Source organism: Coccidioides immitis (genome assembly GCF_000149335.2).
Source record: "Coccidioides immitis RS genomic scaffold supercont3.3, whole genome shotgun sequence".
NCBI classification, from domain to species: domain Eukaryota; kingdom Fungi; phylum Ascomycota; class Eurotiomycetes; order Onygenales; family Onygenaceae; genus Coccidioides; species Coccidioides immitis.
This window is the reverse complement of record NW_004504308.1, coordinates 3,368,848-3,391,965: the sequence shown is the minus strand read 5'-3', so window position 1 is coordinate 3,391,965 and position 23,118 is coordinate 3,368,848. Positions and strand designations below refer to the sequence as shown.

The window sequence follows — 23,118 nt, the reverse complement described above, 5'->3', positions numbered from 1 at the left end:
TTTGCTTTCCGTCGGACTTGCACGTATGGGGTAACCAGGCACGTAGGTCATCCATAAGGAGGAGAAGGAGGAGGAGGAGAACGGAATTGGATTCCGCGGTCGGCTGTCGGATATTCCGGTTCCGGGACAGGTACCTACCTACCTACTAGAGAGGTACATACCCCCCCGAGGTGCCTGCAGCTACCTCGAATGCCACGGTACGGGTGGCACGCCGAAGCCGCCGATAAGATAAGGTTTTCGATACTGCAGGCGAGGCTCGGTCGGCCCCAAATAGCCGGCGGATGAACCGGTGAATAGTTATTCCGTAGCAGCTTTCCACCCGTCCTACCCATCCATCCATGTCAGCCCAAAGAATTGGGAAACGAGACCGAGCACGAGAGGAGTTGATTTCTGTTATTTTATTTTTTTTTTTTTTTGGTGGTTCCTGAGATGGAAAGACGCTCAGCGTAAATCGTTTTCAGCATTTCTCATTGGCCAAACCTGCCTGCGCAAAAGTTACTTTTAAACGGGCGCGATATCCGAACTTCTGGTTATCTTTTGGCGCGACTCGTCCGAGACAAGCCAAGAAGCGTCCAATGTCGTGACCTGCCGCATTAATGCTTAGCGCTGCGCCTGGCGATGTGACGTGGGAGGCGTTGTGACAACTCGCGGAACGTTAACTCCGCTGCATGAGAGGTTAGGAATGCCCCAAGTCTGCTGCGATAGCTGTTTGCGATTGCTGTTGATGTATTTATATTTGACGTCGACATCACGTAATCCAGTGGCCGATAAGAGCCCCAAGAATGATGCAAGCGCATACTGTATGATCCACTTATCAGCCCTGAAAGCTTAAAGGCAAGAGAAGCCGGGCACAAAGAGGGGAAAAATTGAAACCGCGCAAAGCTGATCGGATTAGTGTTCCTCCGGAGTGGTGAAAGAAATGGATGGAAGGTCCTCAGGCACTGGTCATGTATGTACGTAGGATTTGCGGATGGAGAGTTAGGCTCCGTCTGCAGGACTGCCGGAGGTGGTTTCACTCTGATCGGCCCCCCGGCAAGCCAGGGATTTGCGACTTCGTCTGAGGGCAGCCGGTCCAAGCAGCGTCTCGCTGATCGTCGACCAGCAGTCGTATTCCTGGCGCTCGCCCCCCTCCCCCGGTCAGACGAGAGGCTCGAGTACCGTATGTACAACGCCCGCCCGGCAATTATGGAGGCGGGACTGGGTATCGGTGCTGGGCCCTGGAGCAACGGAAGATGACATAAGCGAGCAAGCCGAGGACCCCGCCGAGGAAAATACTTTGAGCGGAAAAGCCCCACCGGGCCTCTGAGCCCGCCAACTCGCTAGCGCCCTTTGCAGCGCGAGGACGGCCTGCTGGAGTCGCACAGAGCAGCGGCCATGGCGCCCCAAGAGCGCGACGAGTCCCCGGAAGCCTGTACGCTGGAGTTGGACGGGACATGGGTGCGGCGGTGGTTGGGAGCATGACCTGCTTTTTATTTTGAATGTGCTAGTTGCTGGTTAGACGGAGGACGGTCATCGGATTAAAAGTGCCCTCTTCTCTCTCTCTTGCCTCCTCGCGCCCGTTTGTTTCTGCTGGATTCCCATCCCACGCCGCCTGTAGCTTTTGCACCCTGGGACGTCGAAGGGGACATCGCAGCCGTGTGAAAGTTTGTACATACACACATAATTTCCCGAGGAATTTTTGTCTAGGACAGCGAGGTTACTATAACCAAGCTTTGCCGCCCTGCACAGGTTCCGCCCACCAATACACTTTTTGCTTATATATCCTGATTAGGTTAAAGTTCCACTGATCGGAAATCTCTTCGCCGCCCCATATTACCCAGAGAGAGAGAGAGAGAAAATTTCCAGCCTAACAAAGGAGCCCAAGCAAGGCACCAAGCGCCAACGCGAAAAAAGACAGAGAAGACGAAAGGCAGAACCCACCGGACACGCCCGACACAGGCAGCTTCATCGCGCTCAGCGTACTCCTCCCCCTGGCGTAATTACTTATCCCCCCCGCCCCCGTTTGGCTCCCCTTCGCCTTTCATCAAACCAGCCCAATTTCCCGGCATTCCAAGACCATGCCTGCTCTTCGGGCGAGTTCCGTCCCATCCCGACTCTCCCTGACCCGCCTCGCTCGCAATAATTCACAGCCCGCTCCCCGACTGCTCTCAACGTTTTCTATCCGTCCTGCCCCTCCTTTGCCTTTGAATTCTTCCACTGCGCGCTCTTGTCTTCCTTCTACTTCCTCTATCCACAACACCTCCGCCGCAACCACTCGTTTCCAATCCTCCTTTGCCCCCCTGAGAGCAGTTAGCTGGACTGCTGCATCATCCCCCTCATTGTCCCATACACAGAAGCGCAACATGTCGACCGGACGGAAGAAGATCAAGGTCAAGAACCCCGTGGTGGAGTTGGATGGTGATGAGGTGCGTTTTGGATACCCGCGTCTTTTTGGTTTTCTGGCTGCATCCTCTATCCTCGGGGAGGGAAACTGGGCGTGAACGCATCGATCGCTTGTTCTCTCTCTCTCTTTTTTCTTTTTTCCCTTGCCTTTGGGAGGCGGAATTGCGGACCGGTTTTTATATAAGATGGAAAGAAGGAACTAACGTCATGCGGATCATCAGATGACCAGAATTATCTGGCAGGATATCAAGGACAAAGTAAGCGAATCTTAAATATCCTATTCTATACCCGTTTTGGTTGGAATTCCCCAGACCCGGTTGGCTAACCCTGAATCAGTTCATCTATCCGTTAGTTCAAACCTCACGCTGCAGGACTGTGCTGCAGATGCAGTGAAGATCAAAATACTAATTGAGACGCTAGATACCTTGACGTTGACCTGAAGTACTACGACTTGGTGAGTTGTCAATTCTAGACCTTCTTTCTCTTCGGGAGGATGCGTCGCTGACGGACTATACCGGAAAACAGGGCTTGGAGTATCGCGACCAAACCGATGACAAGGTCACGGTAGATGCCGCTGAGGCTATCAAGAAATATGGCGTCGGTGTCAAGTGTGCCACCATCACCCCTGATGAGGCGCGTGTTGAGGAATTCAAGTTGAAGAAGAGTATGTCCTGTCTCTGGTTATTTGCCGAATGAGGAGGCGCAGGATGAAGTGCTGACCCCGCATAGTGTGGCTTTCTCCCAACGGAACCATCAGAAATATCCTGTAAGTGTTTCTTTTTGTCCTGCACATGCAATCTGAATGGGGCCCAGAATACTCATACCGGGCAGAGGTGGAACCGTTTTCCGTGAGCCCATCGTCATTCCCCGCATTCCAAGACTTGTTCCTGGCTGGAAGAAGCCAATCATCATCGGAAGACATGCCTTCGGTGACCAATATCGTGCCACTGATCGTCTTGTCCCCGGACCCGGCAAGTTGGAGCTTGTCTACACTCCCACAAACGGCGAACCAGAGCGCATTACCGTATATGACTTCCAAGGAGCCGGTATCGCCCAGGTCCAGTACAACACCGACGACTCCATCCGAGGATTCGCTCACGCTAGCTTCAAGCTGGCCCTTCTGAAGGGTCTGCCCATGTATATGAGCACCAAGAACACCATCTTGAAGAAATATGATGGTCGATTCAAGGATATCTTTGAGGAAGTGTACGAGGCCGAATACAAGAAAGCCTTCGAGGCCAAGGGTATCTGGTATGAGCACCGCCTGATTGACGACATGGTTGCCCAGATGATCAAGGGCGACGGAGGTTGCGTTATCGCCATGAAGAGTACGTTCGATGCCTCAAACATTCCTTGGCCCACCCACGCTGACCCGATCTTTTAGACTATGATGGTGATGTTCAATCCGACATCGTTGCTCAAGGCTTCGGCTCCCTTGGCTTAATGACATCCACTCTCACCACCCCAGACGGCTCTGCCTTCGAGTCCGAAGCTGCCCATGGCACAGTCACTCGCCACTACCGTGAGCACCAGAAGGGTCGTGAGACTTCCACGAACCCCATCGCGTCCATCTTCGCATGGACTCGTGGCTTGATCCGCCGCGGTCAACTCGACGAGACTCCTGACGTTGTCACCTTCGCTGAACAACTCGAGCGTGCCTGTATCGAGGTCGTCGACGAGGAGGGCATCATGACCAAGGATCTGGCTCTGTCCTGCGGCAAGAAGGAGAGAGATGCTTGGGTTACCACCCGAGAGTATATGGATGCCGTTGAGAGACGCCTCCGCAGCAATCTGGCCAACGCCAAGCTCTAAATGAGTGTAAAAAACGCCCACCACTGAGCCTTCTGGATCAAAAAAATCAAACGCAAAAAGAAAAAAGAAAAAAAAAAAAAAAAAAAAAAAAGGCAAAAGGCTGTGTTTGAATGAATATCCATCTCTCCTCCCCAGCCTAATACCATTTATGGGCCAGATCCCATCTTCTGGGCCCTTTCCCGTCAGCGCTTGATTTCGGCTATCACACGGAGTGCTCCATACTCCGTACAATTGGTTGGAAACCGCTAGTCTCCCTCCCCAATTCCCCCGCATTGAATCGCGCAAAAGAAACTAGACAAACCCCCCAATAGATCGGCTTCTAGTCTTGTTCGACGTTTAGAAAAAGAACTACAACGGATAGGGAGGCGGGCACCCTTTCCGGATCTGCTCTTTTACGATTAATATGTTCTCATGATTTGAACCTGTGTATGTAACCAGATTTGGCTAGCTCTTCCTGTGTCCATTGTATCTTTGGCAGAGTTGATGCGAGCAAATTACAGAGAAATTTTCAACATGTAACTCATGGAATTGACATCGATCAGATAATTACTTCCCGTCTATTAATTGACTTGACTCCTTTGGGGAAAAAAAAATAAGAAAAAGTATTAGCTACGGTAGAAAGTATCCCAAGATGTCTGGCTCTCAAGTTTGGACAAAAAACAGCCTGCAAGGCTTCTTTTCAATATTGGCTACTTCGGCTATTTTTTGCTTCTTTAGTTTGTGTTTTGGCTTTTTTTTTTTTTTTTTGAATCGCCGGGTCGAACCTCAAAATGCAACAAGTTCAAACAAAAAAGAAAGCACGCAGCCAGTCTAAACAGTCGTGATTCGTTTGGCATAAGAAAAAAAAAAAAGTCCACAAATCTAGTGAGCGAAAATCTGTCAAAAGCAGGTAAACAGTAATCGCTGAAAAAAAAATAGTTGGACCATGCAAAAATCGTCAAAGTCGGATACAGGACAAGAAACCCGAGATACAAAGGGAAACTATTTCCCGGCGAAGAAGAAGTTACACAATTCCAAAAGTTCAATCACTCCTCCCAAAGAACCCAACCCCAAAATCGAAAACAATGGGAGGAAGGGCCAGTGAGGAGAGCAATTAAACAAGAAAAATTTATCTACTTCTTCTTCGCCGGAAATTTTTCTTTCCCGATATCCGACCCCCGCAATTTGACATTGAGCACTCTCTCCATGGCCGAAAGGACCTTCTGATCTGGAGCTGCGGTGCCGCGCTCAAAGTCCTGCACCACGCTGACGGTCGTGTTGCACTTGGTGGCGAGCTCCTTCTGGGACATCCTGTACTTCTCCTCGTTACGGCGGCGTTTGATGGCATCGCCGACCTCAAGACCAACGGTCTTGGGCTTGACGATGTCGTCGGAGCGGTCGACTTTGGTGAGATGCTGGCCTTCGACGGCGGGGCGCGAGGACTGCCGGGAAAGGTGACGTTAGCTCGATGTCTCTAGCCGCTTTTAACCCCTCCCTATTATTGGGTGACGCTGGGGAGGGGGAGGGAGAAAATTCAACTTACAGCATTACCCGTGGAGTACTTCTTTTCCGTGCCGATGATCGCTCCGGCTCTGGCGGCGGCGTTGAGGGCTGAGCGGCCCTTGACAACGGTTTCGCGAGGAGCACCGCCGCCACGGTGCTTGCTGCCGATAACGGTGACGGAGTCCCAGTCAGACATATTGACAGGTGTGCGAATTTGCGCTTGTTCGGATTAAGAAGCGAGGAAAGAGTGTTGAAGTTTAGGGAGCCAGTTGCGTTGAACCGCTTGCTCGATTCCAGAAACAACTGAGACTTTGGTAGATGAAATGCTCAAGGATAAGTGAACGGCCAGATAAAAAAAGGTATCCCACACAAGAAGGGCTATGCCGATGCAGCAAGGAAGAAACTGGCTGGAGAGAAAGTTGGAGTATGGGATGATGTGAGAGATGAGTCGTCGTCAATCTTATACTGCTGTTGGTTGGGATGACGGAGCGGCAAAAGGAAGATTCGAGAGAAAGCTAGCCGCTAGTCCTAATCTGGTATGGTGCGGCTGTAAAACTCTAAATTAATTTATCCGAATCGGGCTCACCGCCACGTGGATTATGTAATTCAGGGTTCATTTGTCATTCAGGGGACGAAGAACCCATGGGAGGAGAATACGGGGGAAGGACGCCATGCAGCAACAGCTGAGGGCCAAAAGCTGGGGAAATCGCCAGTAGCTGCATGGAGCGGGGAGATCCAAACAGCTCTTTTCAAGGAAACTTGTGTGAATGAATTGAAAAGCTCCCACGGCCACAACAGCTACGGAGCATTCTCTCTTGGGAATTAAGCCTAGCTTACTCCATAGAGAGCCGGAGCCCAACTAAGGTATTTCCGTTTCTCCGCTATCCACAAAGAATACCGGAATCGAAAGCACTCCGTATATTGCTTTTAATAAGCAGATGGTTATATCTTTAGTAGCCCCTAGCTATCGCATATTGGCATTTTCCTTCTACTATAACTAAACTATATGCCTGTCTGACTTTAGCTCCTCGATATGTGCGCTCATCAAGATATCAGTTGCCTCATTATAGCATGGACCTGATATCTCATGAAGATGCGCGAGTCCCAAACGGTATATTTTGGATAGGCTCGGTGTCCGCTACCTGAACCCCATCAAAATCGTTTCCCACAGCTTATCGATGAGGAGATAGTATATTGGTCAACTGCCCTGCAGAAATACAGAGCAGTGAATTGTGACATGCTCCGGAATTCTCAGGTAAGGCCTCCTTTAGATGGAGTTTCAGGATTGGAGTATCTTGGCGGAATCGAAGTATACGACGATATCTTCGTCAATATAAACTCCCTCACGTTAACGAAACTTCTGGAGGAAAGTATAGACGCGGTCGACACCATAAGTGTTCTCGGACCGCCCCTTAAAATTGGTGAGCTGGCCGAAAACGCCCAGAAAACAATTCTTGATAACTACCTCTTGAATATTTGGTAGCAATCACCGCCCTGCCGAACAGTTATACGGCATAAACGGAACAGGTGTTGAGCGTAGCGAAATGGAATCTCAACATTTCCCATCATGGTCTCTTTCCATATGGCTTTTGGCGAGAGGCCTTCGCTCTTTTATTTATTTGAATATACTCTGTGCAGAAAGTAGCAATTAGGCGAAAGCCGTCCCAAAGGTTCGAACCCTTGAATTCCTAGACAGCCATTTTCCATGTACGAGGCCTGGGTGGCTGAAATCTGAGAGCGGATTGATAAGAGAAGTCCATATTGTTAAAAATTTATTTTACCTTTTTATCGCGATGGTTCGTTTCAATCATCACAATGTAATTTTCCGACGATACAGCGAGACGCTCGTCCAACGGGTGGAGGTTTTCCCATTTTGGTTGCTCACGGCTGAAGAAAATTGGGCAAAGTCCAGTAGAGCTGTGACGGCTTTGTTCGGCCTGTTGGCGACAATCATTGCAGCCTGTCGCCAGTCAGCATCCAAGAGGTTGGTTGATGGCACAATCCACTCTGGCGCCCATGGATAGGGCTGATCTTGAGGTCTCGGCTCCGCCACTAACAATGCCATGACGGTGTTCAATCTCGACAGGAAATCAAGGAAAATACAAAAGTAGTAACGGTTTCTTCAGTCCTCTTTGCTGTGCTGAGAATGACGGCTGCATTCCGTATTTGTGTGCGATAAAAACGAAGCTCCAGGGCACACTATGCTGGAATGGTCTTTTAAGAAAAATACGTCTCGTGGGCGAGGGCTTCCGCTGTTACTTGAAGGCTAAAAAAAGAAATACAAACACCGAAGACCGGACGCTGTCGCTTCGAGTAGCTCTCGAGGTCCAATCAGATATGGACGGGGATTCCACATTCATAAGCACGGGGCGAGTGACAAGGAGCTGCCACCTGCGAGCCGCCGAGTTGGCTGGGGTTTCTCAACGCCGAATTGGATGATCATGACACAGTTTTCCCTTTACTCCAAGTCCGCTTGCATCCGGATCTCCATAATTTTGAGACTAGTTTCTAGTGATGGGCCTTCTGCTCACAAATTGGCTTGCTCCGTGCGACACTCTTCGAAAACTTCATCGATTTTCTCCGTACTCCGTAGTTATTTTGCTCCTCGCCTTGTAATTATATTCCTCCGCTCAGTGGAATGAATGGGCGCGTGCAATTGAGAAAGGAAAACGCGGCGCCAGGAACCTCCGCCCCCACGTGAGCCGAGCCTTGTTCACAGCCATCAATCATCACACCCTCAGCACCAGTATCAAATCACTGCTTCCATTCATTTTTTTTTTTTTTTTTTTCCATCCATTTCATCTCCCTTTCACCTCTCTCTTCCTTTACGCTGTTCTCCTCACCTTGTTATTATATCCCACCTCTTACCTTTCGCCGGTTCGATCCGAAACGCAGCCGTCAACCATTACTGTAAGATTGCCGTCGGCGTCTATATCCTCGTCCAGCCATCATGGCTCCAAACGATCTCTCAACCGCCATAACCAACCGGTCTTTACGGACCATCAAAACAGTACGTGGGAATATGCTACGACAATGTTTCGATCATGGTAAGCCCGTCTTTGCTAATCCCAAACCCTCCATAGGAACTGGAATTCCTCTGCGACTCATCCGTCATCACACCTGGCCAACTTTCCTCAATTCTTTCACAACTCCCAAGCCAAACACAGCTACACGCTCCCGTGCCGCAGTCGACGGCGGATACCGGCTTCACGCCTCCCTCAGGTCAGCTGGATAAACTGGCATTGAATGAAAAGAGCTCGGAACAAGATCCTTACTCGGATGTAGTACCTCCACCATCTTACGCATCAGCCCCGCCCGTTCTGTGCATGGCTTCGGCACTCTACGCATACACACCAACCGACGCAGGTGATTTGGCCTTACAAGCCAACGACCGGATTCAAGTTCTTGAACACATGAACAACGACTGTACGTTGCAGCAAATCTATAGATAAACCCCGCCGATTCTCATGTGCTAACACTCTCGTTCAGGGTGGCGTGGTAGGAACGAGCGAACGAGTATGGAGGGTATTTTCCCAAGAACATACGTTACCATTATCGATGAGAAACCGGCAGCCACCCCTCCACAACCGACAAACTACGGAAACATGCCACTCGAAGTTGCAAACTCCGGCTCAAGCAGCCAGGCAGGAAGGAAACCAAGCAAATTCGAAGAAAATGGAAAGAAGTTTGGCAAGAAGATGGGCAATGCTGGTACGTTTCTCCCATCGAGCAACCCTTTTTTTGGAATAAGGCATCAGTTTATCTTACTCCATGCTAGCTATCTTTGGCGCGGGTGCCACCATCGGCTCCAACATCGTCAACGGTATTTTCTAGTCGTATATTTGCCCCTCGACTTTTCTATTTGCTCTATTCCATACTTTTGGTTTCCATACGGGTCGTCTGGTTAATGGGATGGCAATTTGCTTTTCTGTGCCTTTTGTCATACGAGTGGCGTTTACGGTGTGACCGGTATCGAAATACATTTATCGGGTGGTTTTTGAAAACAACGGACCGGAAATCAAATTCCCATGTTACGAAACATGGCTGACATAGGAAGACTTTTTTTTTTTTCTCCCCCCCCAAAGCCTTTTGAGGTTTACGGGTTGAATATATCTTGCTTACTGTTATTAAAAATCTGGAACAAGGATTCCAATGAATCATGCGAAGTGGATGGGGTTGCATCGATATTCCTCGTTTAGCGGTGATGGCTATGCCACACACGCCCCCCTGGACAAGTTGTCGCTCCAGCATCTCGCTGAATTGGTTAATCACTCCTCATAAATATTTTGGCCGGATCTCCGCTGTCCTAAGTTAGATTTCTTGAGCCCTTTAATGATCTGCCGATGGTTTATTACGTTGGCTTCCTGCGAAGCCTTCACGGTGTAACCCGGCGTTCAGTCACATTCTCTATCCTTCCTTTCCCTTCACTGATCGATTTGGAATTTTTTCTTCACTCTTGAATTTTTATTTTTATTTTTCTTATTTTTTTCTTTTTCTTTTTCGAAGAAGCTACCTTTAAACTAACATCCTTTCATCCGTTCTTCCCTTTAATCGTGTCTCTTACCTTGTATGTGAGATCATAGAGGAGAGTTTGATTACTACATATGCATTATGTGTATTATTGTTTCCTATATCTACCTAGATGACCTTGTGCAGTTAAAGTATAACTCCCGCCCACTCGATGTGAAGATACGCATACCGAGATCCCAATTGTTGTAAGATGGCTATGTACTCCATACTTTGCTGCCCAATGTTCTACGAAAGGGAGCCGGTGTGCAGAACAAGGAACTAATGTGAAATGTGAGGAATTCAGCCCCGGCCGATGACGGACCCTGGCTGTCGTTTGCTACCTCCACTTCGCCGCGGAAAAGCAAAACTGTCGCGTGGCGCATTTGTGACATAAATCACATGAGATACGTTTATGCAGCAAAGCTGAAATGCATAAATTTAAAATAATGTGTGCCAAGCCGTATTACATAAAGATATGCAAACATGGCAAAACTTTTGCATTCGGTTTCTGTTGTTGAGGTTTGCTGGTATTTGAAGGATATATTTGGGTGGATCGCATTATTTGTTGATGAAGGGTGATGAGCACCGGGCCAAATTTGAGAGATGCCCTTACCTCAAATGCATAGCCCCGGGATCTGAAGTATTTCGGGGATCTCGAAATGCCGGACGCCCGCCAAGGGCGCCTTTTCAGTGACCGCCTCGATTCTCACGAGCGTGCGTGACTCTTGGGAACCTGGCTCCCACACGCATGATTATCTCCTTTGCCGGACAACGTGAGTGATAATCCCCGCCGTCTCGTCGATGCTGGGAACGGTAGGGTTTCTGGGTCATGTTTGCTTTCTGGTTTTGCCTAACGTTGCCCGCGCCCTAGCCGCTTTGTTCAAGTTTCCGTCGCGCAGGTCGTTTTGATAGATAGATATACCATGGCACCGGTCCCGGCCCTAGCAAGCGCGACCAATATTTCGGTGGGTTTTGAAAATAATATCTCTCCAATGTTAAGGCCCTTGTTAAGTTTTGAGTAGACGAATGGATATGGAGTTTAAATTATTCGCAGATTCATTGATCATCCGTATCCCTAAATATAACATGAGTTGTCGTTTTAAATATGGATAAAGTGTCAGCAATTCCTTACTCGATGCCGAAGGGGCAGGGGCGTCGGGTGTTAAAGACTGATCTTCGCTTTGAGATTGAATAAGGGACGCATGCGTCTGGCCAGCCTAACGTCAGATATCAGCACCTTTATCACAGAAACAAGGGGCCACGAGCAGATTGCTCTTACAGGACAAGCATCCAGGCTCCGCTTCAGCTGTTCTCCCTCCGATTTTATCAGTTTAAGCTTGGTATCAAAATGTTGGTACTTCTTGCTCAGCCAAAGGTAGGGGAATCGCAGGCCTCGGAGGGTATATCTCTTAGCAAGTGCCCGCGACTGTCGGAACCCGATGGAATATAACCAGCGGCCCAGCCAAGCGCAAAGGTCCAATATCCTTCGCGCTTGGAGCTCTATGTCTTGGCATCCAAGTCCTCGACGGATATACGGCTCGATTGAGACCATATAGCTCATCCAGTCGACAATCGAGAACCCAAAATCCGACCTGGCAATCCTCCTGTCGCCAACAGCATTGTAGATTGCCGCAATGGCCGCCGGTAAAGCGAGGAACGATTGCATCGCGAGGTCCAGAGCAGGACCACCGGCTGCCATCGACATTCTGGTCAACCGAGACACAAGGATAGGTGCGGGCTATGGTCGCGGAGTAGTTGTTATTCTCCCAGAACAATGTCAAGGTCGGGTTTCTGCATACCTACACACATTAATGACATCGTCGCACTGTCGGTCTGATCATCGAGGGCTGGTTTCCAGAAAGGGCAGCTGGATAACCAATCAAGTTTCAGTTAGGGTTACTCAACATTGGCGCTGAACCAACTGCATTCGAAGGTCATGCTGTCATGTTGAGTTTGAGCGCAACGAGTTGAAGCATCATCGGCTCTTCTGAGTGGCGTGGGATTTGGCATAATTCGTCCAACCTTGTGGTGATGGTCATTTTTGTCTGATTTCTCTTACTCTGTTTCGCAAAGTTCATTCTAACCTAAATTGCTCTATCAACGAGAATCACCCGGCCATCACCTGACACTTTAAATCATGCATGTACAGAGCATATACCCAAGAGGCTATAGTTCTAATAGACTATTCTTAAGGCTATCTAGGGAAGTGGTAACTTCAAGTAGTTTACCATGCTGCATCTTCTAGCAAAGTGCTTTAAACTATCCTTCGCAGGGAGTATATGCATGGCAATACGTCTATTCAACATAAAATATTGCAGCGGTCCTGTCGCTGAAAGCTATCGGGAGGCGGGACATGATGAAGGTCGCCCGGTCAATGCCAACGATATGCGCCAATACAGCCTGGGCGGGGCGCTGGTGCCCAAAACGGAGACTCGTGTAACCCGTCGCAAAAAAGCTCAGATTTTGCATCCAGGCAGATCCTTTGGTACAATATCTCTTGCACACCGTCCGATGAGTGTAAACAATTCGTCTGGTTTCTCTAGTTGAGGCCAATGTCCACATTCTAAATTCTCAATTCGCGGGTTTCGTGCCCATCGCTTGATTTTCTGGACTTGCGTTTCGGAGCCCCAAGCAAAATCCTTTGTTGATTGAATGAACAGATTTGGGAGAGTCAGGTATTTGTTCTCTTCGGAGATAAGTGCATCATCAGCGGCATTTACACCACGCATGGATACTTTATACCTGTATGCATCGGTTGGCCGAAGACTCGTACTCTGATGGAAATAACTTACCAGTTAAGAGGTGCACGGTATCCGCCGTCAGAAAAGATATTTTGCCGAATAAGATATTCAGGGACCGTGATGTAGGGTGGCAATGAAGTAGTTTTACCGGCCTTTAGCCATGCCCTCGCAGCCCCTGGTGGACAGAGATCAGTCTTCCAGAGCTCTGATTTGGTAGGCTAAAAGTGCCGATCGGGGCTTCCAGACGTTTTGAGAATGTAAACAATGCGGGGCCGTGATCCCATTACATTTTGATCACATAACTACACGGCCTCCTCAGTGTTGAACCAGTTCATATACTAAACTGCTGGGTATCCAAGCAATTTTTTTGTCATGTCGTTGAACTCATCTATTAACTAGTGGTTAACAGTTGTTACTGGAAACATGTCAACAATTAATGAATGTCACTCACCTACATTAAAGGTACCGGGTGGTGTATAAACTAACAGTCACTGTGACCACACCCAATAGCCGATCAGGGTGATAGATGGCTAACATAGATAACATTGCCGAACCCTAGAAATCAAAACATGAATGTACATTAACCAATCACCCACAGAAAGAGTATAATTCTCGGATGTGCATACCAGTCATGAGCTACACCAATGCATTTTCCCACGTCCTCGATATCAAGAATCTCCACTATATGCTGTGTCATTTTTGTCATCGCATAACTGTTAAGCTCCACAGGCTTGTCTGTATCCCCATATCCAAGCAGGTCCGGCACGATAACGCCATACCCAGTATTCCTGAGGCGAACGATCATGTGCCGCCGGTCCCAGCTAGACCTAGGGAGGCCGTGGAGGGTAAAAATGTGGGCTTCACACGAGCCGCCGGCTTGACTGATACATACGCATACGTTGTGTTATCAGAGAGGGAGACTTGCTTTGCAATATGTGGAAAGGCTGCGAGAGCCATCTTGGGTGATTATAGGCACAAACAAGAATATATTAGAGTGTGCCAGAGCAAATAGGCAGTTGATATAGCAGTCAAGGATCGAGACGTTAAAAAGTTAGAACCTAGGAAATTGCATCGATCCAGATGTGAGGGTTAGCTCTCTTAAAAGGCAAGATGGACATGCTAACAGCTGCCGCCCTAGTGCTTTTGAGAACATGCAGCTGTCCACGTTGGCGAGGGCTGAAATGCGCGAATATAGTTCTCCACACATCCATGTTCCCTTCACGTATTGAAATCTTTGCAGCGGCCGGTGGGACAAACAGGCACAGGACACTCAACCCCGAGTACACTTTGGGCGTCAATGGTGCTGTTCTGATGGAGGCCAGCTTCCAATATCACTCGGGGCCGTACATCCATGAGGTTGTTCTACGGACTTATTTATTCCGTTTCGGATGTGGACGAGCCAACTAACTACTTATGTAAATCTTCGGTAGTTTGTCGCCGCCTGTTCGCGAGTTCATCACCAATTCCGGACCGTGGATTCTCACGTGTCCACAAGGATCTCCAGATCCATGTCTTCATTCAACAACGTGAAGGGAAATGCAGAACTTAGGGAGAGATACGCGCAATGCCCCGAGGCCAGAAGTGGCGTAAAACATAGTTGGAAGCATTGCTGGATAGTTCCCTCAGGTCAGTGCTCCAAGTATCCACCATATCCTGAATACTAGCGAGACGGTCAGGAAGCTCAAGCTCGCCCAATCTGAGCCTACTGAATGTTTATGATGCATTTGTGTTCCGAGGAAAAGCCAAGAATCACAATGAATTTTCTCGGGCATGACAGAAGGATATTTGCGCCACTTGATGGCCGCCTGAAAGACGGTTACTTCTTGATTAAACAATATGTATGAGATATAAGCCTTGGGTGAGAGAGTTGGATGTGAAGGATTGGTAATAACTCTCTCGCATGAACTCTGAGGTGCCCCTGATTGCTGGAGGGTGCTCTTCGCGTTGTTGTGATGTGAGCTGATGCGGCCGCCGAGAATCAGGCGCGAGGCATCTGCAGTGAAATTGATTTTGATTGGTCAAGTTTAGAATTCTTCTCCATTCTGCTTTGAAGATACAGCGGTTAAATGATTGAGCCTAAGCGCCAATAAGCCGGATGATTCGTCTCTTGTTCGGATTCAAAATATCATGGAAAGACGTGTGTCCATCGTCGACTCATCGAGTCCATGGCAGTGTCGATGGTGTTTGTTTGAGTTTCGACGGGTCGTCCACCAGAGCCGAGGCCGCGTTTGCAATGAGAGATGATCGTTTGGCTACCGGCTTGGGAACACAGCTTCATGGGCAAAACAAGAGGATTCTCAACGCGCTTATGCTCGTATCGAAAAACTAATGTTTAGTGGCCCAACACAACCCGGATTGGGGGAGCTTGGAGCACGGGCGAAGATCACCACCATTTAAGCCTCAGTTGCCCCTCCCCTCGTGTTGGGCTTCTTTTTCTCGCCTGTTTTCTGCACTTCTTTTTTTTTTTTTTTTTTCATCTCTGCCTTATTCTTGTCACAAAAGGCACCCGACTTAGGACTTGATTGTTTGTTTGGGTTGTTGCAAGATTGTGAAGTTTGTTCACCAGCTGTACTACTCGCCATGTCATTCCAGCAAGGCCAGCAATCTCAACAACCCCCACCGCAACTAGGATTCTATCCGCGTAAGCCTCTCTGCTGGCTTCTGTGTCCTGCAATTCACTAATACAAGCTATGCTATTTAGCACCAATGCAACAAGGAGGAGGTACTTTGAACCCGTGTTCATAGAAGAGTGTTGATGAGGGCTCTCACTTGTAGCCGAAATATCTCCATTGACTGCTGTGCTGTAGCCTATCCTCCTCCTCCCCAGCAAAGTGCATTCCCTCCACCACAACAGCAGAGCTACAACTATCCTCCTCCCCCAGGGGCACAAGGAGCTCCTCAGTTCGCGCCACCCCCAACAGGTGGCCATGGCTCTCCACCACCACACGCGAACTCACCTCCTCCGATGACACAAACACCCCCTCAAATGCCACAACCTACACCTCCGCCAAAGATGGAACAGATGCCTGGTGGTGCGCCACCAGCTGGCCAGTTTGTAGGAGCCCAATCCACAGCTGCAGATGATGTTGGCACGTTCAATGGAGGCAGCTATCGCATCAGTCATCGTGATTCCAATTCGATTTTGACTCTTCAGCTTGCAATGGGATGTCCATTGACTGCCAAGCCCGGTACGTCCTTTTCGGTGGTATCCATTGCCGTGTAGATTTTGTGATATACATCTTTTAAGCTGTATGCTGACAAGACGATTGTTCAGGGGCTATGATTGCCATGTCACCCACAATGACCCTCAAAGGCTCAGTAAAATTCTCTGTGAAGAAGATGCTGGCTGGTGGCGAGATGTCGTCCTCAACATACACTGGCCCGGGTGAACTCCTCCTGGCACCTTCTGCACTGGGTGACATTTCCCTTCTCCGTCTCAACGGGCAGGAGCAATGGTTTGTTGGTAAAGACGCCTTTTTGGCTTGCACACAAGGCATCGTCAAAGACTATAAGCGCCAGGGACTAGGCAAGGCTTTTTTTTCCGGCGAAGGCCTGTATATCTATACAGTCAGCGGTACCGGTATCCTTTTCATCCAAAGCTTTGGCGCGATTATCAAGAAAGATGTATGTCTGGGGCCCTTTGGTATTTTTGCGATGGGCACTGACTGACTTTTAACAGCTTGTCGCTGGCGAGAAATATATCGTTGATAACGGCCATCTTGTCGCATGGACCTGCAACTACGTGATGGAGCGTGTTGCCTCCGGAGGAATCATGTCCGGTTTAGCCTCCGGCGAAGGGTTGGTGTGCAAGTTCACCGGACCGGGAACTATTTACATGCAGACGAGAAATGCGCAAGCATTTGCGCATTGGGTTTTGGCTAATGGAGGTGTGAGTGGGGCTTAAGAAGATATTTCATTTACTCCGCATCGAGTACCTTTGACACGTTTCTGATTATCCGCTGATTAATACCGTACTGTTATGATATCAATTCGTTGCCAGCTGAGCTTTAAATTCTTATGTGATATACCTCCCTTTAATGATGATGATGATGAAGATGATGATAATGATGAAGATGATGATAATGATGAAGATGATGATAATGATGAAGATGATGATAATGATGAAGATGATGATAATGATGTGGTTCGAGGATGCTTGAAGGTAATGTATCAGGATGGGCGGTGTGTGACACGGCGATTTTCCACCATCGTTTACCCCACTCAAAAAAAAAAAAAAAGGGGGTAGCGATATCAAAAATGAAAAACAATTTCGAAAGAAAGTCATCAGGTCCTACTGGGATTCGAACCCAGGATGCCGGAATTCTTGAGTATATCAAAATCCGGAGTCATAACCACTAGACCATAGGACCTTATTGAGGGGCAACCCCCACCCTACTTAACCTTGTCCTAAAAATGCCCCGGGATTTCTGGCACGAGGTTTAAAAAGGAGACAAACTTCAGTTTCCACTGGAATACTTGGAGAACGGTGTTCAACTCAGCAATATTGATTACTCACTTTTAGAAATATCCTTTTAAGAATGAGAGGAAAGCTGAATAAAGATTTAAAATACTATGCCAACCACGCAGCAAATGATGTAAGCAAGCATAAATCGTGATCCAGAAACGAATACCATCAGTCAGAAAATGAAGTCATTGAGCTATGCGACCACGACGACATTCAGGGGTAATATGTGAAAATGACATGGATCCGGTCGTTACTTTTGCAAGGAGATAACATCGTAGAGTAACGTAGAAAGCAAACAAAAGACAATATTGCATCTACGGCTGCCTCTTCCGCCTTCCGACCTGGCCACGGAAACCTGTCTTGATGGCAGTGACACTGCGACGACTGCCGCAGGAGTTGCAAGTAACGAAGTACAAACGATTTTCTCCCTTGTTGAGTTCGGTGTCGGGGCTGCGGCAGGTCTTGCAGGTGACATATTCGACTGTTCAAGCGGCATGTGTTAGAGATATTACAATTGGGGAAGCTCAAGGTTAAGGGCCCACATACCGATATATCGTCTCAAAACGTTTTCAATCTGTTTCTGCTGGAAACGACCCTTGATGACCAATCGTCGGTTGCCGTCAACTGAGCCGCTGGTACCCAATTCAGCGAACAAGAACTGAGTGACGTGATCTTCCGATCTCTTCATTCGCTTGCAGATATCCGCAATGTTAGCAAAGATCGTCCTCCGATTGCCTTCGCGCAAGCACTGTGGTGGCGGAATCTTATAAGACTTGGACCCGCTGGCTAACAAGTCTGGATGATGGCTGTGGATAAGGCTGAAGAAGCGTGTAACGAGATACGAGTAGGGGATGGGCTGGGTAGCTTCATGAGCCCAGATACCGGTTCCGCTCTCGAGGTCCTTGGCAATTTGTTCGGGGGATGGTTTTTCTTCCGCAGCAGGCTCTTCCTCGGCACCAAGACCAGCTTCGGCGAGTTTAGCCTCGAAGTCTCCAGCATCGACGGTCTTCTTTTTCGAGCTGCTCTTCTTCTTCTTTTTCATTGTCGATGGATCGAAGGCCCCATCAGCAGCACCATCTTCGCCATCTGCGGCCGCTTCGGCATCCTTCTTTTTGGAAGACTTCTTCTTTTTTGGTAAACTCTTGAAAAGTTCTGTCACTTCGTCGACCTCTTTATCTGGGGTTGCTGTAACAAAAAACACATTACTAGGGCTTGAGACAGGAAAAGCAATTTCACAACACTATGAAATAGAATTAACTTACCCGCAGTGTGCTTCTCAGCGGTGGATTTCGTCACATGGCCCGCCTCAGTGATAGAGCCATTCGCATCCATGACTGTGGCGCCTTCACTGAATGCAACAGACTTTCTGTGTTTCTTTTCGGGCATCTGAACCTCCTGCATTATATGACTGGCGTTAGCATTGGTCATGATCACACTCACAACTTTTCACCGCGGGCAAGACTCGTGTGGCGAGGATCGTGGGGAGACAAGGGGAACCTCAGATGACGTACCATGTCCGCCATGATGGGCACAGCTTTTGAAAATTCTCCTGACAAGAGAAGGGAGATTTGCAGAGCCTTAGTGCTTAAGACCTGGGTATGAATGGAACTGAGATTATCAGATGGTATCGCTGCAGGTGAGCTGGTAGTTGGAATCTTTTTGTTGAGGGCTCATTATGACTGCGCTTATCAAGAACGTGAAAACTCAGTGACTAATCCGCAGATACTTCACGTGACCGGGTTAGTCGCCTCAGGCTGCATCCTGCCGTCCGTCATGGGCTGGGCGATGATGGAGTGATTCTTAAGACCATGATCTTACTGAACAGAAAGGCTTTATGTACATACATATACTCGCAATAGTTACTGTAATCACCATCGCCCACCAAAAGTTATCTCCCCTGTGAAACCAGTCAATGCCTTCTCCCTCCAAGAACACCCTTTCGAACGCCAACCCACCACTCACTTCGCCTGCCGAGTACTGTCTCTAGCTCAACCAGGGACCGAGACCTAGATCCATATCGACAACGATCATGTCCAGCTTCTCTTCTTCCCCACGCATAAACATGACCACCTCCCCGTCTTCCTCCAGTTATATGTTCGCCTCTCAAATCCACCACGATTCCTCCGAGGAGGATGTAGCCTCCCTTCCGTCCTCGTCCGCGTCAGATTCATCACTGGCAGACCATTTATCCATGTATGACGATGAAGATGAAGACGAATCCGACGCAGAAGCGGAATGGCGGGAAAGCATGCGGCAACTAGAGCTCCTGGTGACAATGGTGATAGTACCGTTTGCGGGGAAGTTTTTGGGGCGGAAGTGTGCCTATTGGTGTATGTCCACCGTGTGTTCGAGTTCAAGGGAGATGCCTAGATTATCTTGCTAATCTTTCATAGGGTGGGCGAAATTTATGGAATGGAAATACCCCTTTGAAGATACCACACGAAATAAAGGGGATTCTCGAAACGTCAGGCCACTCAAAATCGCTGCTGCATTGTGAATTTATAATCAGTGGGTGACACTATCATATGTATGTCTATGTATTCCCAGACAGTGTCGACTATTACTAATGTAGCAATTAACAGTTGAAAAGGTATTAGATACAACAAGACCTCCCACCCTCGCCTCAAAACCGGTCGTACTCCATAAAATCTGAAAACAACATTACTTCCACAAAAAAAAAAAAAAAAAAAGAAAATGGCCGTGGGCCTAGGTGGAAATATCAAAAACCGTACAAAGTACTCATGGGAATATGGCAACTGCGAAACGCGCTCGAAAAACACGCTCGATTCGATATTAGAGTCCGATATGGCTAATATCTATCATAACGCTGAAACTCTGTCATCGCACTAAAAACTGCAAGCATCAAAAAGAGAGATTATGCAGGATATCAATATCATTAATATCTCCAAAATGAAATAGGTCCTCGAAGGAATATTCGTGAGTCTGGGACAGGCTAAAGTTTTGCTCGGTGCTAGTGTGTGGATCCTGAAGTTCGCGGGCGTTGAAATCAAGGCTTTGGACATCACCATACAGCCCATTCATGTTGGACACCGGCATAGAATCTGGTCTAGATTGATAACTATATTGCCTATTTGCCAAAAGACAAGGCGCAAAGAAATGATAAGCAGCTGTTTTAAATAAGCCCACATACGTTTGCAGGGGACATACATAAATTGTTCACCGGTTCCAGAAATCGCTTCTGTCACAAGGCATGGAGCATTCACTGGAGCGGAACAAAGTCTTGTTCTGGCTAGGCCTGACTCGAGAATTCCCATGGTCCCATAGGATGTGCCGAGGCTTTGTGACATGTCTTCCTGAAGAAAACTTATATCTGGTTCTAGCATTTTCGCTGTGTCCAGGAATCAATATCGTCTTCGGCTAACAAGGCGCGATGATAGTAGGATGTATGTACTCACTATACTTACCGTCGGCCGGTATGAGATGCTCAATCTTACACTGTCACACCAACGATATAAAATCAGCCACCTAAATATAAAAATAACAAACGAACGAACAGAAAAACGGACTCACAGAGCGATGATTCTTCTTGCAATCCGCACAGGCCCCGCCCAGCTCACGGATCCTTGCCGTCTTCTGTTTTTCTTTCTCCGTCCGCTGACGTCGTGGTGGTGGCTCCTCTAGCTCCTGTCCAGAAGCCGAATCCCAGACTGAGAAGTTTGGCCGTTTAAGGGTGCGTGACTGGGCTTTAGAAATTCCAGATTTGTATCGGGAACTCGCTGTATAGCTGATACCACTCTTAAATGACGAACTCAAGATAGAGCTAGAATGCGGAAACGAGGAAGCAAGATGGTCCCCATTGCGTTCCACCTGCGGGGAAAATGATGGAAGCGCAATGGGAATTGCCTCTAAGGTCATTGAACAGAAGTATTAGCATGGTCATTACTGTTTATGGTAGGGAGGCTCATCGCGTCTCATACTTGTCGTAGAAGGCAGCGGACCGTTACCGTCACTAAGTTTGCCATTGAATGTCGCCTGGTCCGATCCGTCTGTCATCAGAGTGTTTCCCAAGGTTCCAAACGCTTTGTCGCAGAGGGCATTTTTCCCTTGTGGATCATTATGCAGCTCTGATGGCACAAAGCCTTCCACAGGTTTACTTGAAATATCTGGACTTCCATCCGGCTCATGTGGGTAGGAATTATGTGGCCCGGGACATTGTACCCGGCCCGGTTGACCTGGACTTCTAGTATTGCCCTCGGAAGCTGCTCCATACGGACTGGAAGCGCAACTTGGATAAGAAGGGTTGATGCCTGGCAAAAAAAGATGGGGCTGGTAAGACGCCCCTGCATTGACCACGGCAGCATTATTGGTCAAAGCTTGATTGATAAGTCCTTCATTCGTTGTATGTCGCATCAATGGGTCTGACATACGGGCAAATGTGTCCTCCTGGGATATCTTGCGATTCTGGGAACGGTTCTCCAACCGGCCATTTCGATAACCTACCAGCACGCTGCTTTCACAGCTAGGGTTTGTGAAAGCGATCTCGCGGAGGCCATTGTCTTCCTGGTCATCAATCCCTTGCAAAGAACCCTTTCCTGGGGAACACTCATAATGTGGGCTGATAGGTAGTTCTCCGGCGGCCCTTCGGGGCTTCATCATTTCTATTCGTTCAGGCGGGAGGCCCATGATTTGTCTGCAAATCAAAACTTAGAACCGTCCTCCAAGCGATCGGCTTGGAAATTGGGCGAGAATATTTTGAAAATGCGAACATAAAGAAAAAAGATCTAAATGTGGAGACGACCGGCAAAGAAAACGGGTCATGCAACAGAATAGGTCTGCTCCCTAACCAGGGAGTTGAAATGTCAAACAATTCCAGGCAGGTCAATGTCCGTAGGTCTTGTCAGATTGTAGGTCCTCGGTTTCCGGCCATCTAGTACCTCGTCCAAGGGGTTTCCTCGGCCAGTAAATTTCAAAGCAATGTAGCAGACGTAGATGCAATCAAGCTATAACGAATGATTAATGAATGGTCACCAGACTCCAGCCAGCAGGATAAAATAAAAAAGTCCAAACGCCATATGCGCCATTGGATCTTCGGGCCATATCTATTTTCCACAGTAGGATAAAGGTATGAAAAGCTCGTCTCAGGGAGTAATTATAGAAATCAAGATCTCCTTCCAAAGAAGACGTACCTTTGGGGGTTGAAGTGTTCGCAATCACAATACAGCATGGTCGAAACCCAGCATTCCATTTCGGTGGAATTTTTGAATGTAATGGAAGAATCGGGGTAACTATGTGTATATATGCACTCGGTATGGCTGTGCACGGCTGGGGTTGTGCGTTACCATTTTCGTCTGCCGCAAAGACTAGTTTGTGGTGGAAAGGATCTAGCCAATTTGGGGGGCGGCTTTGATGCAAGTCAAGGGGATTCGTCCAGTAGCACGGCGTGGAGTGGGCGAGGGCTCATCGCCTGAGCTCCCGTTGGGTAGGGAAAATGCAGCCTGACCTTTAGAAGCCGTTTCGAGCGGTGACAATCGCCACCTTAACAGAGATGACAGCTGAAACCGGGTTCGCCTCGTTGGTCAATAATGCGCAGCCGTCCTGGCATATCCAACCACCAGTGCTCGTTTGGACCCTGCCTCAAACCAGAGAAATGAGGACGGTGCCCCGTCCCAGAATCTTCCTTCCATCCCATCAATTAGATGATAAGTACTCCGTACTAGCGAAGCGATGCTGGTAGGTATCCTGGCTGACTACTCCGTACTTCGGAGC

General features: G+C 48.4%; 10 protein-coding genes and 1 non-coding gene across 12 annotated transcripts; 4 read left to right on the top strand and 7 right to left on the bottom strand.

Annotated features, from left to right (window-relative positions):
• Nucleotides 1-600: 600 nt before the first annotated feature.
• On the bottom strand, nucleotides 601-1,435 carry CIMG_13317 (uncharacterized protein; the record flags this gene model as incomplete). The annotated part of the gene is made up of 3 exons (XM_001240508.2): nucleotides 601-820; nucleotides 958-1,210; nucleotides 1,276-1,435. The coding sequence occupies 3 exons, from the start codon at nucleotides 1,433-1,435 to the stop codon at nucleotides 601-603; spliced, it is 633 nt and encodes a 210-aa protein (XP_001240509.2).
• A 245-nt stretch (nucleotides 1,436-1,680) lies between these two features.
• CIMG_07673 (isocitrate dehydrogenase [NADP], mitochondrial) lies at nucleotides 1,681-4,530 on the top strand. Its single transcript, XM_001240509.2, has 8 exons — nucleotides 1,681-2,405; nucleotides 2,604-2,639; nucleotides 2,719-2,729; nucleotides 2,803-2,836; nucleotides 2,908-3,046; nucleotides 3,112-3,148; nucleotides 3,214-3,710; nucleotides 3,767-4,530. The coding sequence occupies exons 1-8, from the start codon at nucleotides 2,058-2,060 to the stop codon at nucleotides 4,192-4,194; spliced, it is 1,530 nt and encodes a 509-aa protein (XP_001240510.1). The 5' UTR covers nucleotides 1,681-2,057; the 3' UTR covers nucleotides 4,195-4,530.
• Nucleotides 4,531-4,841: 311 nt separating this feature from the next.
• CIMG_07674 (multiprotein-bridging factor 1) lies at nucleotides 4,842-6,132 on the bottom strand. The gene is made up of 2 exons (XM_001240510.2): nucleotides 5,717-6,132; nucleotides 4,842-5,615 (listed from the first exon to the last, which is right to left on the bottom strand). The coding sequence occupies exons 1-2, from the start codon at nucleotides 5,870-5,872 to the stop codon at nucleotides 5,307-5,309; spliced, it is 465 nt and encodes a 154-aa protein (XP_001240511.1). The 5' UTR covers nucleotides 5,873-6,132; the 3' UTR covers nucleotides 4,842-5,306.
• A 2,314-nt stretch (nucleotides 6,133-8,446) lies between these two features.
• Nucleotides 8,447-10,353, top strand: CIMG_07675 (SH3 domain-containing protein). The gene is made up of 4 exons (XM_001240511.2): nucleotides 8,447-8,686; nucleotides 8,760-9,102; nucleotides 9,166-9,387; nucleotides 9,455-10,353. Exons 1-4 carry the CDS (start codon nucleotides 8,627-8,629, stop codon nucleotides 9,508-9,510), a joined length of 681 nt encoding a protein of 226 aa, XP_001240512.1. The 5' UTR covers nucleotides 8,447-8,626; the 3' UTR covers nucleotides 9,511-10,353.
• A 310-nt stretch (nucleotides 10,354-10,663) lies between these two features.
• CIMG_07676 lies at nucleotides 10,664-12,381 on the bottom strand. 2 transcript variants are annotated; one of them, XM_004445117.1, is made up of 4 exons: nucleotides 11,989-12,142; nucleotides 11,465-11,923; nucleotides 11,318-11,393; nucleotides 10,664-11,260 (listed from the first exon to the last, which is right to left on the bottom strand). In XM_004445117.1, exons 1-4 carry the CDS (start codon nucleotides 12,001-12,003, stop codon nucleotides 11,193-11,195), a joined length of 618 nt encoding a protein of 205 aa, XP_004445174.1. In that variant the 5' UTR covers nucleotides 12,004-12,142; the 3' UTR covers nucleotides 10,664-11,192. The 2 variants fall into 2 exon arrangements, with proteins under 2 accessions (XP_004445174.1, XP_004445175.1); XM_004445118.1 differs by having other exon boundaries at nucleotides 10,801-11,260; nucleotides 11,318-11,402; nucleotides 11,465-12,381.
• A 260-nt stretch (nucleotides 12,382-12,641) lies between these two features.
• CIMG_07677 (uncharacterized protein) lies at nucleotides 12,642-13,883 on the bottom strand (the record flags this gene model as incomplete). Its single annotated transcript, XM_001240513.2, has 7 exons — nucleotides 12,642-12,927; nucleotides 12,978-13,144; nucleotides 13,271-13,314; nucleotides 13,378-13,407; nucleotides 13,462-13,481; nucleotides 13,553-13,753; nucleotides 13,819-13,883. 7 exons carry the CDS (start codon nucleotides 13,881-13,883, stop codon nucleotides 12,642-12,644), a joined length of 813 nt encoding a protein of 270 aa, XP_001240514.2.
• Nucleotides 13,884-15,506: 1,623 nt separating this feature from the next.
• CIMG_07678 (TIGR00266 family protein) lies at nucleotides 15,507-16,996 on the top strand (the record flags this gene model as incomplete). Its single annotated transcript, XM_001240514.2, has 5 exons — nucleotides 15,507-15,567; nucleotides 15,628-15,648; nucleotides 15,734-16,114; nucleotides 16,201-16,550; nucleotides 16,606-16,996. The coding sequence occupies 5 exons, from the start codon at nucleotides 15,507-15,509 to the stop codon at nucleotides 16,828-16,830; spliced, it is 1,038 nt and encodes a 345-aa protein (XP_001240515.2). The 3' UTR covers nucleotides 16,831-16,996.
• A 216-nt stretch (nucleotides 16,997-17,212) lies between these two features.
• CIMG_15080 lies at nucleotides 17,213-17,296 on the bottom strand. The gene has a single exon. It is a non-coding gene; the product is annotated as a tRNA-Gln (tRNA).
• Nucleotides 17,297-17,429: 133 nt separating this feature from the next.
• CIMG_07679 (eukaryotic translation initiation factor 2 beta subunit) lies at nucleotides 17,430-19,007 on the bottom strand. The gene is made up of 4 exons (XM_001240515.2): nucleotides 18,903-19,007; nucleotides 18,654-18,786; nucleotides 17,938-18,576; nucleotides 17,430-17,872 (listed from the first exon to the last, which is right to left on the bottom strand). The coding sequence occupies exons 1-4, from the start codon at nucleotides 18,912-18,914 to the stop codon at nucleotides 17,706-17,708; spliced, it is 951 nt and encodes a 316-aa protein (XP_001240516.1). The 5' UTR covers nucleotides 18,915-19,007; the 3' UTR covers nucleotides 17,430-17,705.
• A 195-nt stretch (nucleotides 19,008-19,202) lies between these two features.
• Nucleotides 19,203-20,086, top strand: CIMG_07680 (uncharacterized protein). Its single transcript, XM_001240516.2, has 3 exons — nucleotides 19,203-19,721; nucleotides 19,785-19,918; nucleotides 19,974-20,086. Exons 1-2 carry the CDS (start codon nucleotides 19,421-19,423, stop codon nucleotides 19,886-19,888), a joined length of 405 nt encoding a protein of 134 aa, XP_001240517.1. The 5' UTR covers nucleotides 19,203-19,420; the 3' UTR covers nucleotides 19,889-19,918; nucleotides 19,974-20,086.
• Nucleotides 20,087-20,253: 167 nt separating this feature from the next.
• CIMG_07681 (uncharacterized protein) lies at nucleotides 20,254-21,339 on the bottom strand (the record flags this gene model as incomplete). Its single annotated transcript, XM_001240517.2, has 4 exons — nucleotides 20,923-21,339; nucleotides 20,808-20,847; nucleotides 20,560-20,740; nucleotides 20,254-20,479 (listed from the first exon to the last, which is right to left on the bottom strand). Exons 1-4 carry the CDS (start codon nucleotides 21,265-21,267, stop codon nucleotides 20,254-20,256), a joined length of 792 nt encoding a protein of 263 aa, XP_001240518.2. The 5' UTR covers nucleotides 21,268-21,339.
• Nucleotides 21,340-23,118: the final 1,779 nt, after the last annotated feature.

Coding starts and splice junctions, on each gene's coding strand:
- CIMG_07673 (XM_001240509.2), top strand. CDS start 2,058: ATGCCTGCTCTTCGGGCGAGTTCCGTCCCATCCCGACTCTCCCTGACC. Junction 3,047..3,111: donor GGAATTCAAGTTGAAGAAGA/GTATGTCCTGTC, acceptor GACCCCGCATAG/TGTGGCTTTCTCCCAACGGA. Junction 3,711..3,766: donor TTGCGTTATCGCCATGAAGA/GTACGTTCGATG, acceptor CCGATCTTTTAG/ACTATGATGGTGATGTTCAA.
- CIMG_07674 (XM_001240510.2), bottom strand. CDS start 5,872: ATGTCTGACTGGGACTCCGTCACCGTTATCGGCAGCAAGCACCGTGGC. Junction 5,616..5,716: donor AGTACTCCACGGGTAATGCT/GTAAGTTGAATT, acceptor CTTTCCCGGCAG/TCCTCGCGCCCCGCCGTCGA.
- CIMG_07675 (XM_001240511.2), top strand. CDS start 8,627: ATGGCTCCAAACGATCTCTCAACCGCCATAACCAACCGGTCTTTACGG. Junction 9,103..9,165: donor TGAACACATGAACAACGACT/GTACGTTGCAGC, acceptor ACTCTCGTTCAG/GGTGGCGTGGTAGGAACGAG. Junction 9,388..9,454: donor CAAGAAGATGGGCAATGCTG/GTACGTTTCTCC, acceptor ACTCCATGCTAG/CTATCTTTGGCGCGGGTGCC.
- CIMG_07676 (XM_004445117.1), bottom strand. Junction 11,394..11,464: donor GGAGCCTGGATGCTTGTCCT/GTAAGAGCAATC, acceptor TAGGCTGGCCAG/ACGCATGCGTCCCTTATTCA. Junction 11,261..11,317: donor CCCTGCCCCTTCGGCATCGA/GTAAGGAATTGC, acceptor TGTTATATTTAG/GGATACGGATGATCAATGAA.
- CIMG_07679 (XM_001240515.2), bottom strand. Junction 18,577..18,653: donor CGCTGAGAAGCACACTGCGG/GTAAGTTAATTC, acceptor TTTTTGTTACAG/CAACCCCAGATAAAGAGGTC. Junction 17,873..17,937: donor CGTTTTGAGACGATATATCG/GTATGTGGGCCC, acceptor CCGCTTGAACAG/TCGAATATGTCACCTGCAAG.
- CIMG_07680 (XM_001240516.2), top strand. CDS start 19,421: ATGTCCAGCTTCTCTTCTTCCCCACGCATAAACATGACCACCTCCCCG. Junction 19,722..19,784: donor GCGGAAGTGTGCCTATTGGT/GTATGTCCACCG, acceptor AATCTTTCATAG/GGTGGGCGAAATTTATGGAA.